General features: G+C 41.8%; 1 protein-coding gene across 3 annotated transcripts in view; it reads right to left on the bottom strand.

The window, feature by feature from the left end:
• The window catches only part of ASPH (aspartate beta-hydroxylase), a 303,114-nt gene that overhangs the window by 178,820 nt on the left and 102,292 nt on the right, over positions 1–22,002 (bottom strand). For all 3 annotated transcript variants that reach the window (XM_075353241.1, XM_075353243.1, XM_075353242.1), the window contains 2 exons: positions 1,640–1,705; positions 1,418–1,465 (listed from right to left, as the gene is read on the bottom strand). In XM_075353241.1, the coding sequence (XP_075209356.1) occupies positions 1,418–1,465; positions 1,640–1,705 (114 nt within the window). The remainder of the gene's footprint in view (positions 1–1,417; positions 1,466–1,639; positions 1,706–22,002) is intronic.

The raw sequence follows: 22,002 nt of genomic DNA, 5'->3' as shown, positions 1-22,002 counted from the left end.
TGCATTATTTGTTTTCCTTTTTCTCCTAACATCTTCTACTTTGCACCTTGAGCCAGGTATAGTTGAATTTTTAAAGGTGTCATGCATCTATTGTTGTGACTTTTTTTCCTTTATTAATATATATTTTGTACTTTAATATATGTGAAGAATAGTCTAGCAGATTAGTGGCGCTTAAAAAAGAACCAACCAGCAGGATTTTGCTATATGAGTTAAAGGCAGTGCCATACAGGCACTAAAATGCTGACTACAGGCATACCTGTTCTAGAAATATCCAATGCTTGGTTGATTAAATATCTTTAATCAAAATTGCAGAAATGCACTGCACTTTGATTTGTGCAACATGGGTGGGTCTTTGTGGGCCGGGTCCTCACGTTTTTTTCCTCCTCCGATGCCCTGCTGGTCCCCCCTTTCCTTTATTTGAAAATTGTGCCATTGCTGTTGTTGGCGGCACTTCCACAATGCCACAGTACTCAGGTCTTCATCAAAATGGTGCTGGAGTCCGCGCATGTGCGTACCGTGACCTCGGCCGCCATGTTATTGAACACAATGCGGCGAAAACCATGAGACGCATCGGCACGCATGCGTAGATTTGTCTGATTTTTTTTTTTTTTTTTTTACATCTGCGCATGTGCCGATGCTTCTCAGTCTTCACCGCAGTGTGTTCAATAACATGGCGTCTGAGATCACAGTACGCATATGCGCAGACTCCGGCGCCAATATAATGAGGACCTGAGTACTGTGGCAATGCGCGCACCCCGACAACAGCAGTAATGGCGGAACAGCGCGATATTTAAAAAAGAAAAAAGGGAGCATTCCAGAGGACATAAGAGTAGGAATAAATGCGAGGGCCCGACCCACAAAGGCCCGCACCTCATGCATACGTCAATCAAAGTGCAGTGATTTTCTGCAACTTTGATTAAAGATATCAGCCAAGCATCTGATCTTTCTATACCCGGTATACCTATATTCAGCATCCTAGTGCCAGTATGGCACTGCCTTTACTTCATATAGCAAAATCCTGCTGGTTGGACCTCTTTAAGGCCTTGTGCACACGCTGCTTTTTTTGGTGCAGTTTGTGGTCCTAAACCACATGTATGACCTTCCTCAGCAAAGTCTATGAGAAATCCGAAAGCATGTGTGCATGTTGCTTCTTTTTTGGCTGCAGTTTTGGTTGCAGCATGTCACTTGTGTTTTTCCCTGGATTTTGCCATTGACAATGTTAAAAAAACGCAAAGGCAAAAACGCACCAAGACGCGGTAAAAACGCCCCGAAAACGCGGCAAAGATGCGCACATACCCTAAAGGAGTTTCCTCATACTTGGCCAAATTTTTTCAGTACTTGTAAAGCCCCTTTTAAAGGCCTAAAGTTATACAACCCTGTGCCAAAATAAAACTGGTTAACTAAGGAAAATCATTACCATCTTGTGTGTCGTGATCATCCAGCGCATCTTCCAAGTCAAATGCATCTGAAACAAAGGCGAATTTTCTAAAATTACAATTGCACAGAGCAGAAAAATTCTCACCACAGGGTACGAGAGCATTAGACTACATCGGTGTTTGTCGAATCCCCAAAAACACGTATTCTGAAGGAAACCCCAACAGTAGTCACACAGGAGCCAGTAACCCTTCCATACACTCACCGTTCTCAGACGGTAGGGAGTACTTTATTTCATTCAGCACGTCCTCTAAATCAGCTTCGGAGATGTCTGGAAAAAGTACAGTGAAACAATAGGACATTCTGTAACTGTGTGTGCCATTTACACAGGATTAGGGTAATAAGGTCAGTGTATAGCAGTATAGAGCCCTGTGTACACAACTAGAATGGTTTAAACATGACAAGGGGATGTGAACATTTACATTTGTGATTAGCACTGTAAATACATGATCCCACGGAGAAATATCAAGTCATTCCAGCCTACAAACCATGGGTCGGCCACTTGCGGCTGTCCAGTTGGTGTGACACTACAACTCCCAGGATGCCACTGTATCTTGCTCTCCTGCCATGACGTGGGTTTCCATATATGAACTTGTTTACTGATATTTACTTTATCCCTTTTAATTTTTGTATTTACACTTTTTATTTTATTTATTGCACACAGCACGCTAAGAATGTGATACACAGAAATCCAATATGTATAAACCTCGGACTCGGGGTCATCAAAGCATTTACGCCAAGATTCTGGTGTACAAAGCTTTGAAAGGTCTGGAAAAAAAATTTGCGCAAGAACCTTGTGACGTTTGGAGTTTTCATGCCACTTTCTCCAATCTCAACTAAAATGGGCAGAAAGGAGGCGTGACTCCACAACTAGCCTAATTCAGGACGAGCCGTGGCCTACCCGACCCCAGAGATCTTTCTCCAGGAGCTGACAGGAGTAAGATTTGTGGAGAGGCGCTCGTCACTCATCAGATGCTTGCGATTCCTTAGGAGGGTAGTTAATCAAGAGCGCCTGACTCAATCACTTGGTCTAGTATTTATCTCTATAGTATGTTCTGGTTAGTGTCATAACTTTACTTCACCATCATGGTATTATTTAAAAGCACCAGTGGGGCTTTAAATCCAAGGCCCCTGACCCTGTTCTAATACTTATCCAGTGTTTTCATGGTTTTTTGGCGCTGCTCCGGCACTGCAGCTCCGTCTTCTGCCAATAACTTCTGACGGGCCGGAAGTCAGACATTACTTCAAAAAAATCTCAATGCAAGTCTATGAGAGCCAGAACCAGGCTGAAACAAAACTATGTAGGATAAAAACTAAGCTAGACTGAAATATTACAGAATGCGCTGGATAGGATGTCTGCATGGTCAAACTCTTGGCAGATGAGGTTTAATGCTGATAAATGTATAGCAATAAGTCACGGGCCCCAGTAATCCTATTGCTGTATATACAATAAGTGGAAATATTCTGGGGACTACAGAATAGAAGGACTTGGGGATTCTGGTTACAAGTAACTGAGCAGTAGCACTCAATGTCAGGCAGCAGCTGCTAAAGCAAACAAGATTTTTTATTATACACCCTAAAAGTCTTAAAATCCTGTGATCCAAATGTAGTATTAAATGATTGGTAAGGCCATATTTTGAATACGAGATCTACGGTAGTTTTGGGCTTTACATATTAAAAAGGATATTGGCAAGTGAGATTCACTTCAAAAGCAGGCAAATAGATTACACAGGATGGAAGAATGGAGGTAATCTATACAAAAGCCTGGCAGATGACTTATTCCTTCCAAAGACTATACAAAAGGACCATGGAACATTTATTACATAAGAAAGGTGATTCTTTCATCTAAATAGGGAAGGTTTCTTTACAGTTAAAGTAGTCAGACTAACGGTCTATGGGTGCATTGTTTACTACGTACCTTGTGATGTTTGGTTTTTTTTTTCCGACAAAGGTTTTTCCCCTTTCTGCAATGTTTTTATGGGGAAATTAATTTTATATGTGTTGCATAATTTTACTATTAAATAAAAATGAACCTGATTTAAAATCTAAAAAAAAAAAAAAAAAAAAAAAAGGATGTCAGACTGTGGAAAGCACTACCGCAATATATTATATAGTGATGTTGTTTCCTTTACCTCTTGTATCTCATAGGGTTAATATATGTGCGCATCATGTGTGTCATGTGCTTGGTCACATGATCGTAAATGTAAGAAGTGTCTATTGGTGCTGGAGTATCCACTGTTCACCAGTGTCTTTGTTAAAGTTTATCGTACCCTTATTCCCACCTACCATGATGACAACGCTATGACGCAGACTTTGGGATTGACCTCTTATGATTTGGTACCGCCCGCTGCCGATCACGTGACTATTCACGTGACCGGCTAACCAGGAAGTCCTGCGTCCCAGTAGGCTTTCACTACTGATTGACGTGCGTTCCACCCAAGTTCCGGTTATCCGGTAAGAACTCTATTAAGTATGTTAATCGGTTCCCACTAAAACATGTCCAGGCCGTTCCCAGCCTGGTCGTTTTATACATGGTACACTTGTGGGTATTCCGGATTTTCCTGGACACTCCCACGCAATTTGCCTAATGACCAGAGGTGGGGCAGCTGAAGGGCCCCTGCTACTCACCCTTATTTATAACTCCAGTACGTCGTACATTCTCATTGATACCAAGCTAAATAGGGATGAGCTCTGATTGGAGCCACCGCTGTTAAATTAATTTAGGTTCTGCATTTTTCTCCCCTGATGAGCATATGTAGCGAAACGCATTGGGAGGCACCTGGTTTGAAGACTAGGGTCAGTCACAACAGGGTCAGCTGTGGACTGCCCTTGTGGGGGCGGGAGTTTTGTGGGTTATATAAGGGTCAGCTTAAATCCCTGACAGGGTTAGCGACCGGACTACCACTCCCGCTACGCTGGTATTTGGACCAACAAATACAGGAGGGTCTCGATCCATCATCTGAGACACAAGGATCGGGGTGAGATCTGTCTACTTTGTGTGGTTTTCTTATTATCGCAATGATAATTTTTGATATTTACTTGCATGTTTATATTATTCAGCAAGCATATCCATAGGGTATTGACTATGTACAGGAGTTCTATATTGTGACATCGTATGTACTACCCCATGTATTAAACACTGTTGCCTTCTGTAGCCAGGCACCATTCTATTTATATATGTGTTGGAGGCTCATAATCAGCCACGTAAAAAAAATCGGAAGCAACACATGGTGTATTTCAAAGAAACAACAAAGAGCCAGCACCAATGTGCACTAAGGCATCAAATATTCCAAACTGCATTATAAAAATTTTTTTTTGAGATTTTTGGCAAAAAATTGCAATTTCTTGAGCTGCTTCGCCACGTCACGGCAAATCTCATTTGAAGCAGTCCTACACTAAAATATTTTTATAAAATGTGCCATGCGGCCTCACATATAAATAGCAGAACTGCTCTCAGCAGCACTCACCTGGTCTATTGCAGTCCCGTACCCATGACTGAGTCATGGCTGTGGGCGGGACAGGTCCAAGCAAATGCTGCATGAAGTATATATATAGCCTGTGGACAAAGCCTGATGACCCAATGTGAACAGTCACCAAACGCCAAAATCTATACAGATGGAATACATCCCAAATTGGGGTGCACAGCAAGGTGGAGGTCAACCACCGACCAATTCAACAAAGAAACAACAAAGAGCCAGCACCAATGTGCACTAAGGCATCAAATATTCCAAACTGCATTATAAAAATTTTTTTTGAGATTTTTGGCAAAAAATTGCAATTTCTTGAGCTGCTTCGCCACGTCACGGCAAATCTCATTTGAAGCAGTCCTACACTAAAATATTTTTATAAAATGTGCCATGCGGCCTCACATATAAATAGCAGAACTGCTCTCAGCAGCACTCACCTGGTCTATTGCAGTCCCGTACCCATGACTGAGTCATGGCTGTGGGCGGGACAGGTCCAAGCAAATGCTGCATGAAGTATATATATAGCCTGTGGACAAAGCCTGATGACCCAATGTGAACAGTCACCAAACGCCAAAATCTATACAGATGGAATACATCCCAAATTGGGGTGCACAGCAAGGTGGAGGTCAACCACCGACCAATTCAACAAAGAAACAACAAAGAGCCAGCACCAATGTGCACTAAGGCATCAAATATTCCAAACTGCATTATAAAAATTTTTTTTGAGATTTTTGGCAAAAAATTGCAATTTCTTGAGCTGCTTCGCCACGTCACGGCAAATCTCATTTGAAGCAGTCCTACACTAAAATATTTTTATAAAATGTGCCATGCGGCCTCACATATAAATAGCAGAACTGCTCTCAGCAGCACTCACCTGGTCTATTGCAGTCCCGTACCCATGACTGAGTCATGGCTGTGGGCGGGACAGGTCCAAGCAAATGCTGCATGAAGTATATATATAGCCTGTGGACAAAGCCTGATGACCCAATGTGAACAGTCACCAAACGCCAAAATCTATACAGATGGAATACATCCCAAATTGGGGTGCACAGCAAGGTGGAGGTCAACCACCGACCAATTCAACAAAGAAACAACAAAGAGCCAGCACCAATGTGCACTAAGGCATCAAATATTCCAAACTGCATTATAAAAATTTTTTTTGAGATTTTTGGCAAAAAATTGCAATTTCTTGAGCTGCTTCGCCACGTCACGGCAAATCTCATTTGAAGCAGTCCTACACTAAAATATTTTTATAAAATGTGCCATGCGGCCTCACATATAAATAGCAGAACTGCTCTCAGCAGCACTCACCTGGTCTATTGCAGTCCCGTACCCATGACTGAGTCATGGCTGTGGGCGGGACAGGTCCAAGCAAATGCTGCATGAAGTATATATATAGCCTGTGGACAAAGCCTGATGACCCAATGTGAACAGTCACCAAACGCCAAAATCTATACAGATGGAATACATCCCAAATTGGGGTGCACAGCAAGGTGGAGGTCAACCACCGACCAATTCAACAAAGAAACAACAAAGAGCCAGCACCAATGTGCACTAAGGCATCAAATATTCCAAACTGCATTATAAAAATTTTTTTTTTGAGATTTTTGGCAAAAAATTGCAATTTCTTGAGCTGCTTCGCCACGTCACGGCAAATCTCATTTGAAGCAGTCCTACACTAAAATATTTTTATAAAATGTGCCATGGTCGGTGGTTGACCTCCACCTTGCTTTGCACCCCAATTTGGGATGTATTCCATCTGTCTAGATTTTGGCGGTTGGTGACTGTTCACATTAAGTCATCAGGCTTTGTCCACAGGCTATTTACTTCATGCAGCATTTGCTTGGACCTGTCCCGCCCACAGCCATGACTCAGTCATGGGTACGGGATTGAAATAGACCAGGTGAGTGCTGCTGAGAGCAGTTCTACTATTCATATGTGAGGCCGTATGGCACATTTTATAAAAATATTTTAGTGTAGGACTGCTTCAAATGAGATTTGCCGTGACGTGGCGAAGCAGCTCAAGAAATTGCAATTTTTTGCCAAAAATCTCAAAATTTTTAAAATAAGTACAGTTTGGAATGTTTAGTGCTGTAGTGCACATTTGGTGCTGCTTTTTGTTTTTTCTTCATTGAATTGGTCGGTGGTTGACCTCCACCTTGCTTTGCACCCCAATTTGGGATGTATTCCATCTGTCTAGATTTTGGCGGTTGGTGACTGTTCACATTAAGTCATCAGGCTTTGTCCACAGGCTATTTACTTCATGCAGCATTTGCTTGGACCTGTCCCGCCCACAGCCATGACTCAGTCATGGGTACGGGATTGAAATAGACCAGGTGAGTGCTGCTGAGAGCAGTTCTACTATTCATATGTGAGGCCGTATGGCACATTTTATAAAAATATTTTAGTGTAGGACTGCTTCAAATGAGATTTGCCGTGACGTGGCGAAGCAGCTCAAGAAATTGCAATTTTTTGCCAAAAATCTCAAAATTTTTAAAATAAGTACAGTTTGGAATGTTTAGTGCTGTAGTGCACATTTGGTGCTGCTTTTTGTTTTTTCTTCATTGAATTGGTCGGTGGTTGACCTCCACCTTGCTTTGCACCCCAATTTGGGATGTATTCCATCTGTCTAGATTTTGGCGGTTGGTGACTGTTCACATTAAGTCATCAGGCTTTGTCCACAGGCTATTTACTTCATGCAGCATTTGCTTGGACCTGTCCCGCCCACAGCCATGACTCAGTCATGGGTACGGGATTGAAATAGACCAGGTGAGTGCTGCTGAGAGCAGTTCTACTATTCATATGTGAGGCCGTATGGCACATTTTATAAAAATATTTTAGTGTAGGACTGCTTCAAATGAGATTTGCCGTGACGTGGCGAAGCAGCTCAAGAAATTGCAATTTTTTGCCAAAAATCTCAAAATTTTTAAAATAAGTACAGTTTGGAATGTTTAGTGCTGTAGTGCACATTTGGTGCTGCTTTTTGTTTTTTCTTCATTGAATTGGTCGGTGGTTGACCTCCACCTTGCTTTGCACCCCAATTTGGGATGTATTCCATCTGTCTAGATTTTGGCGGTTGGTGACTGTTCACATTAAGTCATCAGGCTTTGTCCACAGGCTATTTACTTCATGCAGCATTTGCTTGGACCTGTCCCGCCCACAGCCATGACTCAGTCATGGGTACGGGATTGAAATAGACCAGGTGAGTGCTGCTGAGAGCAGTTCTACTATTCATATGTGAGGCCGTATGGCACATTTTATAAAAATATTTTAGTGTAGGACTGCTTCAAATGAGATTTGCCGTGACGTGGCGAAGCAGCTCAAGAAATTGCAATTTTTTGCCAAAAATCTCAAAATTTTTAAAATAAGTACAGTTTGGAATGTTTAGTGCTGTAGTGCACATTTGGTGCTGCTTTTTGTTTTTTCTTCATTGAATTGGTCGGTGGTTGACCTCCACCTTGCTTTGCACCCCAATTTGGGATGTATTCCATCTGTCTAGATTTTGGCGGTTGGTGACTGTTCACATTAAGTCATCAGGCTTTGTCCACAGGCTATTTACTTCATGCAGCATTTGCTTGGACCTGTCCCGCCCACAGCCATGACTCAGTCATGGGTACGGGATTGAAATAGACCAGGTGAGTGCTGCTGAGAGCAGTTCTACTATTCATATGTGAGGCCGTATGGCACATTTTATAAAAATATTTTAGTGTAGGACTGCTTCAAATGAGATTTGCCGTGACGTGGCGAAGCAGCTCAAGAAATTGCAATTTTTTGCCAAAAATCTCAAAATTTTTAAAATAAGTACAGTTTGGAATGTTTAGTGCTGTAGTGCACATTTGGTGCTGCTTTTTGTTTTTTCTTCATTGAATTGGTCGGTGGTTGACCTCCACCTTGCTTTGCACCCCAATTTGGGATGTATTCCATCTGTCTAGATTTTGGCGGTTGGTGACTGTTCACATTAAGTCATCAGGCTTTGTCCACAGGCTATTTACTTCATGCAGCATTTGCTTGGACCTGTCCCGCCCACAGCCATGACTCAGTCATGGGTACGGGATTGAAATAGACCAGGTGAGTGCTGCTGAGAGCAGTTCTACTATTCATATGTGAGGCCGTATGGCACATTTTATAAAAATATTTTAGTGTAGGACTGCTTCAAATGAGATTTGCCGTGACGTGGCGAAGCAGCTCAAGAAATTGCAATTTTTTGCCAAAAATCTCAAAATTTTTAAAATAAGTACAGTTTGGAATGTTTAGTGCTGTAGTGCACATTTGGTGCTGCTTTTTGTTTTTTCTTCATTGAATTGGTCGGTGGTTGACCTCCACCTTGCTTTGCACCCCAATTTGGGATGTATTCCATCTGTCTAGATTTTGGCGGTTGGTGACTGTTCACATTAAGTCATCAGGCTTTGTCCACAGGCTATTTACTTCATGCAGCATTTGCTTGGACCTGTCCCGCCCACAGCCATGACTCAGTCATGGGTACGGGATTGAAATAGACCAGGTGAGTGCTGCTGAGAGCAGTTCTACTATTCATATGTGAGGCCGTATGGCACATTTTATAAAAATATTTTAGTGTAGGACTGCTTCAAATGAGATTTGCCGTGACGTGGCGAAGCAGCTCAAGAAATTGCAATTTTTTGCCAAAAATCTCAAAATTTTTAAAATAAGTACAGTTTGGAATGTTTAGTGCTGTAGTGCACATTTGGTGCTGCTTTTTGTTTTTTCTTCATTGAATTGGTCGGTGGTTGACCTCCACCTTGCTTTGCACCCCAATTTGGGATGTATTCCATCTGTCTAGATTTTGGCGGTTGGTGACTGTTCACATTAAGTCATCAGGCTTTGTCCACAGGCTATTTACTTCATGCAGCATTTGCTTGGACCTGTCCCGCCCACAGCCATGACTCAGTCATGGGTACGGGATTGAAATAGACCAGGTGAGTGCTGCTGAGAGCAGTTCTACTATTCATATGTGAGGCCGTATGGCACATTTTATAAAAATATTTTAGTGTAGGACTGCTTCAAATGAGATTTGCCGTGACGTGGCGAAGCAGCTCAAGAAATTGCAATTTTTTGCCAAAAATCTCAAAATTTTTAAAATAAGTACAGTTTGGAATGTTTAGTGCTGTAGTGCACATTTGGTGCTGCTTTTTGTTTTTTCTTCATTGAATTGGTCGGTGGTTGACCTCCACCTTGCTTTGCACCCCAATTTGGGATGTATTCCATCTGTCTAGATTTTGGCGGTTGGTGACTGTTCACATTAAGTCATCAGGCTTTGTCCACAGGCTATTTACTTCATGCAGCATTTGCTTGGACCTGTCCCGCCCACAGCCATGACTCAGTCATGGGTACGGGATTGAAATAGACCAGGTGAGTGCTGCTGAGAGCAGTTCTACTATTCATATGTGAGGCCGTATGGCACATTTTATAAAAATATTTTAGTGTAGGACTGCTTCAAATGAGATTTGCCGTGACGTGGCGAAGCAGCTCAAGAAATTGCAATTTTTTGCCAAAAATCTCAAAATTTTTAAAATAAGTACAGTTTGGAATGTTTAGTGCTGTAGTGCACATTTGGTGCTGCTTTTTGTTTTTTCTTCATTGAATTGGTCGGTGGTTGACCTCCACCTTGCTTTGCACCCCAATTTGGGATGTATTCCATCTGTCTAGATTTTGGCGGTTGGTGACTGTTCACATTAAGTCATCAGGCTTTGTCCACAGGCTATTTACTTCATGCAGCATTTGCTTGGACCTGTCCCGCCCACAGCCATGACTCAGTCATGGGTACGGGATTGAAATAGACCAGGTGAGTGCTGCTGAGAGCAGTTCTACTATTCATATGTGAGGCCGTATGGCACATTTTATAAAAATATTTTAGTGTAGGACTGCTTCAAATGAGATTTGCCGTGACGTGGCGAAGCAGCTCAAGAAATTGCAATTTTTTGCCAAAAATCTCAAAATTTTTAAAATAAGTACAGTTTGGAATGTTTAGTGCTGTAGTGCACATTTGGTGCTGCTTTTTGTTTTTTCTTCATTGAATTGGTCGGTGGTTGACCTCCACCTTGCTTTGCACCCCAATTTGGGATGTATTCCATCTGTCTAGATTTTGGCGGTTGGTGACTGTTCACATTAAGTCATCAGGCTTTGTCCACAGGCTATTTACTTCATGCAGCATTTGCTTGGACCTGTCCCGCCCACAGCCATGACTCAGTCATGGGTACGGGATTGAAATAGACCAGGTGAGTGCTGCTGAGAGCAGTTCTACTATTCATATGTGAGGCCGTATGGCACATTTTATAAAAATATTTTAGTGTAGGACTGCTTCAAATGAGATTTGCCGTGACGTGGCGAAGCAGCTCAAGAAATTGCAATTTTTTGCCAAAAATCTCAAAATTTTTAAAATAAGTACAGTTTGGAATGTTTAGTGCTGTAGTGCACATTTGGTGCTGCTTTTTGTTTTTTCTTCATTGAATTGGTCGGTGGTTGACCTCCACCTTGCTTTGCACCCCAATTTGGGATGTATTCCATCTGTCTAGATTTTGGCGGTTGGTGACTGTTCACATTAAGTCATCAGGCTTTGTCCACAGGCTATTTACTTCATGCAGCATTTGCTTGGACCTGTCCCGCCCACAGCCATGACTCAGTCATGGGTACGGGATTGAAATAGACCAGGTGAGTGCTGCTGAGAGCAGTTCTACTATTCATATGTGAGGCCTTATGGCACATTTTATAAAAATATTTTAGTGTAGGACTGCTTCAAATGAGATTTGCCGTGACGTGGCGAAGCAGCTCAAGAAATTGCAATTTTTTGCCAAAAATCTCAAAATTTTTAAAATAAGTACAGTTTGGAATGTTTAGTGCTGTAGTGCACATTTGGTGCTGCTTTTTGTTTTTTCTTCATTGAATTGGTCGGTGGTTGACCTCCACCTTGCTTTGCACCCCAATTTGGGATGTATTCCATCTGTCTAGATTTTGGCGGTTGGTGACTGTTCACATTAAGTCATCAGGCTTTGTCCACAGGCTATTTACTTCATGCAGCATTTGCTTGGACCTGTCCCGCCCACAGCCATGACTCAGTCATGGGTACGGGATTGAAATAGACCAGGTGAGTGCTGCTGAGAGCAGTTCTACTATTCATATGTGAGGCCGTATGGCACATTTTATAAAAATATTTTAGTGTAGGACTGCTTCAAATGAGATTTGCCGTGACGTGGCGAAGCAGCTCAAGAAATTGCAATTTTTTGCCAAAAATCTCAAAATTTTTAAAATAAGTACAGTTTGGAATGTTTAGTGCTGTAGTGCACATTTGGTGCTGCTTTTTGTTTTTTCTTCATTGAATTGGTCGGTGGTTGACCTCCACCTTGCTTTGCACCCCAATTTGGGATGTATTCCATCTGTCTAGATTTTGGCGGTTGGTGACTGTTCACATTAAGTCATCAGGCTTTGTCCACAGGCTATTTACTTCATGCAGCATTTGCTTGGACCTGTCCCGCCCACAGCCATGACTCAGTCATGGGTACGGGATTGAAATAGACCAGGTGAGTGCTGCTGAGAGCAGTTCTACTATTCATATGTGAGGCCGTATGGCACATTTTATAAAAATATTTTAGTGTAGGACTGCTTCAAATGAGATTTGCCGTGACGTGGCGAAGCAGCTCAAGAAATTGCAATTTTTTGCCAAAAATCTCAAAATTTTTAAAATAAGTACAGTTTGGAATGTTTAGTGCTGTAGTGCACATTTGGTGCTGCTTTTTGTTTTTTCTTCATTGAATTGGTCGGTGGTTGACCTCCACCTTGCTTTGCACCCCAATTTGGGATGTATTCCATCTGTCTAGATTTTGGCGGTTGGTGACTGTTCACATTAAGTCATCAGGCTTTGTCCACAGGCTATTTACTTCATGCAGCATTTGCTTGGACCTGTCCCGCCCACAGCCATGACTCAGTCATGGGTACGGGATTGAAATAGACCAGGTGAGTGCTGCTGAGAGCAGTTCTACTATTCATATGTGAGGCCGTATGGCACATTTTATAAAAATATTTTAGTGTAGGACTGCTTCAAATGAGATTTGCCGTGACGTGGCGAAGCAGCTCAAGAAATTGCAATTTTTTGCCAAAAATCTCAAAATTTTTAAAATAAGTACAGTTTGGAATGTTTAGTGCTGTAGTGCACATTTGGTGCTGCTTTTTGTTTTTTCTTCATTGAATTGGTCGGTGGTTGACCTCCACCTTGCTTTGCACCCCAATTTGGGATGTATTCCATCTGTCTAGATTTTGGCGGTTGGTGACTGTTCACATTAAGTCATCAGGCTTTGTCCACAGGCTATTTACTTCATGCAGCATTTGCTTGGACCTGTCCCGCCCACAGCCATGACTCAGTCATGGGTACGGGATTGAAATAGACCAGGTGAGTGCTGCTGAGAGCAGTTCTACTATTCATATGTGAGGCCGTATGGCACATTTTATAAAAATATTTTAGTGTAGGACTGCTTCAAATGAGATTTGCCGTGACGTGGCGAAGCAGCTCAAGAAATTGCAATTTTTTGCCAAAAATCTCAAAATTTTTAAAATAAGTACAGTTTGGAATGTTTAGTGCTGTAGTGCACATTTGGTGCTGCTTTTTGTTTTTTCTTCATTGAATTGGTCGGTGGTTGACCTCCACCTTGCTTTGCACCCCAATTTGGGATGTATTCCATCTGTCTAGATTTTGGCGGTTGGTGACTGTTCACATTAAGTCATCAGGCTTTGTCCACAGGCTATTTACTTCATGCAGCATTTGCTTGGACCTGTCCCGCCCACAGCCATGACTCAGTCATGGGTACGGGATTGAAATAGACCAGGTGAGTGCTGCTGAGAGCAGTTCTACTATTCATATGTGAGGCCGTATGGCACATTTTATAAAAATATTTTAGTGTAGGACTGCTTCAAATGAGATTTGCCGTGACGTGGCGAAGCAGCTCAAGAAATTGCAATTTTTTGCCAAAAATCTCAAAATTTTTAAAATAAGTACAGTTTGGAATGTTTAGTGCTGTAGTGCACATTTGGTGCTGCTTTTTGTTTTTTCTTCATTGAATTGGTCGGTGGTTGACCTCCACCTTGCTTTGCACCCCAATTTGGGATGTATTCCATCTGTCTAGATTTTGGCGGTTGGTGACTGTTCACATTAAGTCATCAGGCTTTGTCCACAGGCTATTTACTTCATGCAGCATTTGCTTGGACCTGTCCCGCCCACAGCCATGACTCAGTCATGGGTACGGGATTGAAATAGACCAGGTGAGTGCTGCTGAGAGCAGTTCTACTATTCATATGTGAGGCCGTATGGCACATTTTATAAAAATATTTTAGTGTAGGACTGCTTCAAATGAGATTTGCCGTGACGTGGCGAAGCAGCTCAAGAAATTGCAATTTTTTGCCAAAAATCTCAAAATTTTTAAAATAAGTACAGTTTGGAATGTTTAGTGCTGTAGTGCACATTTGGTGCTGCTTTTTGTTTTTTCTTCATTGAATTGGTCGGTGGTTGACCTCCACCTTGCTTTGCACCCCAATTTGGGATGTATTCCATCTGTCTAGATTTTGGCGGTTGGTGACTGTTCACATTAAGTCATCAGGCTTTGTCCACAGGCTATTTACTTCATGCAGCATTTGCTTGGACCTGTCCCGCCCACAGCCATGACTCAGTCATGGGTACGGGATTGAAATAGACCAGGTGAGTGCTGCTGAGAGCAGTTCTACTATTCATATGTGAGGCCGTATGGCACATTTTATAAAAATATTTTAGTGTAGGACTGCTTCAAATGAGATTTGCCGTGACGTGGCGAAGCAGCTCAAGAAATTGCAATTTTTTGCCAAAAATCTCAAAATTTTTAAAATAAGTACAGTTTGGAATGTTTAGTGCTGTAGTGCACATTTGGTGCTGCTTTTTGTTTTTTCTTCATTGAATTGGTCGGTGGTTGACCTCCACCTTGCTTTGCACCCCAATTTGGGATGTATTCCATCTGTCTAGATTTTGGCGGTTGGTGACTGTTCACATTAAGTCATCAGGCTTTGTCCACAGGCTATTTACTTCATGCAGCATTTGCTTGGACCTGTCCCGCCCACAGCCATGACTCAGTCATGGGTACGGGATTGAAATAGACCAGGTGAGTGCTGCTGAGAGCAGTTCTACTATTCATATGTGAGGCCGTATGGCACATTTTATAAAAATATTTTAGTGTAGGACTGCTTCAAATGAGATTTGCCGTGACGTGGCGAAGCAGCTCAAGAAATTGCAATTTTTTGCCAAAAATCTCAAAATTTTTAAAATAAGTACAGTTTGGAATGTTTAGTGCTGTAGTGCACATTTGGTGCTGCTTTTTGTTTTTTCTTCATTGAATTGGTCGGTGGTTGACCTCCACCTTGCTTTGCACCCCAATTTGGGATGTATTCCATCTGTCTAGATTTTGGCGGTTGGTGACTGTTCACATTAAGTCATCAGGCTTTGTCCACAGGCTATTTACTTCATGCAGCATTTGCTTGGACCTGTCCCGCCCACAGCCATGACTCAGTCATGGGTACGGGATTGAAATAGACCAGGTGAGTGCTGCTGAGAGCAGTTCTACTATTCATATGTGAGGCCGTATGGCACATTTTATAAAAATATTTTAGTGTAGGACTGCTTCAAATGAGATTTGCCGTGACGTGGCGAAGCAGCTCAAGAAATTGCAATTTTTTGCCAAAAATCTCAAAATTTTTAAAATAAGTACAGTTTGGAATGTTTAGTGCTGTAGTGCACATTTGGTGCTGCTTTTTGTTTTTTCTTCATTGAATTGGTCGGTGGTTGACCTCCACCTTGCTTTGCACCCCAATTTGGGATGTATTCCATCTGTCTAGATTTTGGCGGTTGGTGACTGTTCACATTAAGTCATCAGGCTTTGTCCACAGGCTATTTACTTCATGCAGCATTTGCTTGGACCTGTCCCGCCCACAGCCATGACTCAGTCATGGGTACGGGATTGAAATAGACCAGGTGAGTGCTGCTGAGAGCAGTTCTACTATTCATATGTGAGGCCGTATGGCACATTTTATAAAAATATTTTAGTGTAGGACTGCTTCAAATGAGATTTGCCGTGACGTGGCGAAGCAGCTCAAGAAATTGCAATTTTTTGCCAAAAATCTCAAAATTTTTAAAATAAGTACAGTTTGGAATGTTTAGTGCTGTAGTGCACATTTGGTGCTGCTTTTTGTTTTTTCTTCATTGAATTGGTCGGTGGTTGACCTCCACCTTGCTTTGCACCCCAATTTGGGATGTATTCCATCTGTCTAGATTTTGGCGGTTGGTGACTGTTCACATTAAGTCATCAGGCTTTGTCCACAGGCTATTTACTTCATGCAGCATTTGCTTGGACCTGTCCCGCCCACAGCCATGACTCAGTCATGGGTACGGGATTGAAATAGACCAGGTGAGTGCTGCTGAGAGCAGTTCTACTATTCATATGTGAGGCCGTATGGCACATTTTATAAAAATATTTTAGTGTAGGACTGCTTCAAATGAGATTTGCCGTGACGTGGCGAAGCAGCTCAAGAAATTGCAATTTTTTGCCAAAAATCTCAAAATTTTTAAAATAAGTACAGTTTGGAATGTTTAGTGCTGTAGTGCACATTTGGTGCTGCTTTTTGTTTTTTCTTCATTGAATTGGTCGGTGGTTGACCTCCACCTTGCTTTGCACCCCAATTTGGGATGTATTCCATCTGTCTAGATTTTGGCGGTTGGTGACTGTTCACATTAAGTCATCAGGCTTTGTCCACAGGCTATTTACTTCATGCAGCATTTGCTTGGACCTGTCCCGCCCACAGCCATGACTCAGTCATGGGTACGGGATTGAAATAGACCAGGTGAGTGCTGCTGAGAGCAGTTCTACTATTCATATGTGAGGCCGTATGGCACATTTTATAAAAATATTTTAGTGTAGGACTGCTTCAAATGAGATTTGCCGTGACGTGGCGAAGCAGCTCAAGAAATTGCAATTTTTTGCCAAAAATCTCAAAATTTTTAAAATAAGTACAGTTTGGAATGTTTAGTGCTGTAGTGCACATTTGGTGCTGCTTTTTGTTTTTTCTTCATTGAATTGGTCGGTGGTTGACCTCCACCTTGCTTTGCACCCCAATTTGGGATGTATTCCATCTGTCTAGATTTTGGCGGTTGGTGACTGTTCACATTAAGTCATCAGGCTTTGTCCACAGGCTATTTACTTCATGCAGCATTTGCTTGGACCTGTCCCGCCCACAGCCATGACTCAGTCATGGGTACGGGATTGAAATAGACCAGGTGAGTGCTGCTGAGAGCAGTTCTACTATTCATATGTGAGGCCGTATGGCACATTTTATAAAAATATTTTAGTGTAGGACTGCTTCAAATGAGATTTGCCGTGACGTGGCGAAGCAGCTCAAGAAATTGCAATTTTTTGCCAAAAATCTCAAAATTTTTAAAATAAGTACAGTTTGGAATGTTTAGTGCTGTAGTGCACATTTGGTGCTGCTTTTTGTTTTTTCTTCATTGAATTGGTCGGTGGTTGACCTCCACCTTGCTTTGCACCCCAATTTGGGATGTATTCCATCTGTCTAGATTTTGGCGGTTGGTGACTGTTCACATTAAGTCATCAGGCTTTGTCCACAGGCTATTTACTTCATGCAGCATTTGCTTGGACCTGTCCCGCCCACAGCCATGACTCAGTCATGGGTACGGGATTGAAATAGACCAGGTGAGTGCTGCTGAGAGCAGTTCTACTATTCATATGTGAGGCCGTATGGCACATTTTATAAAAATATTTTAGTGTAGGACTGCTTCAAATGAGATTTGCCGTGACGTGGCGAAGCAGCTCAAGAAATTGCAATTTTTTGCCAAAAATCTCAAAATTTTTAAAATAAGTACAGTTTGGAATGTTTAGTGCTGTAGTGCACATTTGGTGCTGCTTTTTGTTTTTTCTTCATTGAATTGGTCGGTGGTTGACCTCCACCTTGCTTTGCACCCCAATTTGGGATGTATTCCATCTGTCTAGATTTTGGCGGTTGGTGACTGTTCACATTAAGTCATCAGGCTTTGTCCACAGGCTATTTACTTCATGCAGCATTTGCTTGGACCTGTCCCGCCCACAGCCATGACTCAGTCATGGGTACGGGATTGAAATAGACCAGGTGAGTGCTGCTGAGAGCAGTTCTACTATTCATATGTGAGGCCGTATGGCACATTTTATAAAAATATTTTAGTGTAGGACTGCTTCAAATGAGATTTGCCGTGACGTGGCGAAGCAGCTCAAGAAATTGCAATTTTTTGCCAAAAATCTCAAAATTTTTAAAATAAGTACAGTTTGGAATGTTTAGTGCTGTAGTGCACATTTGGTGCTGCTTTTTGTTTTTTCTTCATTGAATTGGTCGGTGGTTGACCTCCACCTTGCTTTGCACCCCAATTTGGGATGTATTCCATCTGTCTAGATTTTGGCGGTTGGTGACTGTTCACATTAAGTCATCAGGCTTTGTCCACAGGCTATTTACTTCATGCAGCATTTGCTTGGACCTGTCCCGCCCACAGCCATGACTCAGTCATGGGTACGGGATTGAAATAGACCAGGTGAGTGCTGCTGAGAGCAGTTCTACTATTCATATGTGAGGCCGTATGGCACATTTTATAAAAATATTTTAGTGTAGGACTGCTTCAAATGAGATTTGCCGTGACGTGGCGAAGCAGCTCAAGAAATTGCAATTTTTTGCCAAAAATCTCAAAATTTTTAAAATAAGTACAGTTTGGAATGTTTAGTGCTGTAGTGCACATTTGGTGCTGCTTTTTGTTTTTTCTTCATTGAATTGGTCGGTGGTTGACCTCCACCTTGCTTTGCACCCCAATTTGGGATGTATTCCATCTGTCTAGATTTTGGCGGTTGGTGACTGTTCACATTAAGTCATCAGGCTTTGTCCACAGGCTATTTACTTCATGCAGCATTTGCTTGGACCTGTCCCGCCCACAGCCATGACTCAGTCATGGGTACGGGATTGAAATAGACCAGGTGAGTGCTGCTGAGAGCAGTTCTACTATTCATATGTGAGGCCGTATGGCACATTTTATAAAAATATTTTAGTGTAGGACTGCTTCAAATGAGATTTGCCGTGACGTGGCGAAGCAGCTCAAGAAATTGCAATTTTTTGCCAAAAATCTCAAAATTTTTAAAATAAGTACAGTTTGGAATGTTTAGTGCTGTAGTGCACATTTGGTGCTGCTTTTTGTTTTTTCTTCATTGAATTGGTCGGTGGTTGACCTCCACCTTGCTTTGCACCCCAATTTGGGATGTATTCCATCTGTCTAGATTTTGGCGGTTGGTGACTGTTCACATTAAGTCATCAGGCTTTGTCCACAGGCTATTTACTTCATGCAGCATTTGCTTGGACCTGTCCCGCCCACAGCCATGACTCAGTCATGGGTACGGGATTGAAATAGACCAGGTGAGTGCTGCTGAGAGCAGTTCTACTATTCATATGTGAGGCCGTATGGCACATTTTATAAAAATATTTTAGTGTAGGACTGCTTCAAATGAGATTTGCCGTGACGTGGCGAAGCAGCTCAAGAAATTGCAATTTTTTGCCAAAAATCTCAAAATTTTTAAAATAAGTACAGTTTGGAATGTTTAGTGCTGTAGTGCACATTTGGTGCTGCTTTTTGTTTTTTCTTCATTGAATTGGTCGGTGGTTGACCTCCACCTTGCTTTGCACCCCAATTTGGGATGTATTCCATCTGTCTAGATTTTGGCGGTTGGTGACTGTTCACATTAAGTCATCAGGCTTTGTCCACAGGCTATTTACTTCATGCAGCATTTGCTTGGACCTGTCCCGCCCACAGCCATGACTCAGTCATGGGTACGGGATTGAAATAGACCAGGTGAGTGCTGCTGAGAGCAGTTCTACTATTCATATGTGAGGCCGTATGGCACATTTTATAAAAATATTTTAGTGTAGGACTGCTTCAAATGAGATTTGCCGTGACGTGGCGAAGCAGCTCAAGAAATTGCAATTTTTTGCCAAAAATCTCAAAATTTTTAAAATAAGTACAGTTTGGAATGTTTAGTGCTGTAGTGCACATTTGGTGCTGCTTTTTGTTTTTTCTTCATTGAATTGGTCGGTGGTTGACCTCCACCTTGCTTTGCACCCCAATTTGGGATGTATTCCATCTGTCTAGATTTTGGCGGTTGGTGACTGTTCACATTAAGTCATCAGGCTTTGTCCACAGGCTATTTACTTCATGCAGCATTTGCTTGGACCTGTCCCGCCCACAGCCATGACTCAGTCATGGGTACGGGATTGAAATAGACCAGGTGAGTGCTGCTGAGAGCAGTTCTACTATTCATATGTGAGGCCGTATGGCACATTTTATAAAAATATTTTAGTGTAGGACTGCTTCAAATGAGATTTGCCGTGACGTGGCGAAGCAGCTCAAGAAATTGCAATTTTTTGCCAAAAATCTCAAAATTTTTAAAATAAGTACAGTTTGGAATGTTTAGTGCTGTAGTGCACATTTGGTGCTGCTTTTTGTTTTTTCTACATGGTGTATTTCAGTTGACCTATATGACCTATCTACATATATAGGTGAATTTGTTTCTATATTATCAGATCTTACTATTTACCACTCCTATGTTGTTTTGAGCGGACTAACAATCCCCTCTTCCTTTGAAAATGGTGATGCTAGACTAGTGTAACTATTTGATTGGCCACACCATTGTCAGGTTTTTAAAGGGGTGTTGTGATCACTGTGTGTATTTCTATTCTATTTTAATATATACCCAATTAAAGGGTTACGTTTTAACAATTACATAAAGCTACAAGTTTTATGTGAAGAAACTGGAAGAACGTTATTCCTATAGAGTGATATTTGACTGTAAACATCGCGCTCTGCACCTAAACCTTATGTGTGGTCTTTTGTTCTTGTGATTTTTCACAGACAGTCGTTGGGGCAAGTCAATATCTAGATGTGGGCCTCCATCAACTTCAAGAAATTCCCTGTGAGACGCTGAACCTGTGGTCCTCCTCCCGTCAGTCTCATCCTTAGAATGCCGCCATCAGCATTTATAAAAAGGTCGTCCGATATCAGCACTTATCAGAAGGTTGCAGCCATACAATACTGCAGTGGTCCAGCATTGCAAGGGCATCACCACAATTAACCGTTTGCATATCATGATGCAACAACTGCCCCCTGATTATGGCAAGAAGCAGTTAAGGGGTGTTCCAATCTCCAAGATCCTATCCCACTATGTAGTAGGTGTAATAATAATAATAATAGAAAATACAGCCAACTAGAAATGTAGTGTAGTTGTACTGATTCACCAAGTTCCTTACCTCATGTGCAGGCCATTGCAGGACCCTAGATATCCCTGGTTAGGACTCCAAATAACTAACTTTGAATATATATGTAGTCGTAACCATGGATATTTAAGCTCCTGCAATGCTCTGCACATGAGGCAAGTGACAGTGAATCAGGAGACCTATATTATATTTCTAATTGAAGGTATTTGCCATTATTCTTACTACACCTGCTAGATAGGATTAGGATAGGATTCTAGAGCTGGAAATAACCCTTTAAATGACCGGGGGTAGGAGGCAAAAAGTTTGAGAGAATACTGTGGACAGAAAATCTTAATACCAAAAGAAGCCAAGTTTTTTGGATTTTTTTTTTTAAAGCAGACTTATATTCTCACATTCCTTTTTAATAGGTCAAAGCAAAAAATGTACATCCATCGGCTGTGTTGTAGAATTTCCTTAGTCCAGACATCATAGATTTATGAAGTATTGAAGGGTGGTTGTGTTCATTTGTTTTATTTTTTTTCCATGTATAGCTGAGCTTATCATTAACCAATACTCTTATACCTTTGTTCAGTAACGTTAAAGCTCAAGTTATATCTTGCAATTCTGAATCTGTCCGTAGCGTGCTGTTATTATACTTCGCCATCCGCCTTCTCCGGTTTCAGTGATGTATTCAAGTAATAGGCGCTGGTCTCCAGTACCCAGGAATGGGATCACTGAAGATTATAGGGTCTCGCTCTGTGATCCATTACAGTGGCTATAAAAAGGCCACACACCACTGTTAGGGTACGTG

This window comes from Anomaloglossus baeobatrachus, chromosome 6 (assembly GCF_048569485.1).
Source record: "Anomaloglossus baeobatrachus isolate aAnoBae1 chromosome 6, aAnoBae1.hap1, whole genome shotgun sequence".
Lineage (NCBI taxonomy): Eukaryota > Metazoa > Chordata > Amphibia > Anura > Aromobatidae > Anomaloglossus > Anomaloglossus baeobatrachus.
This window is presented reverse-complemented; position numbering and strand designations above follow the sequence as displayed.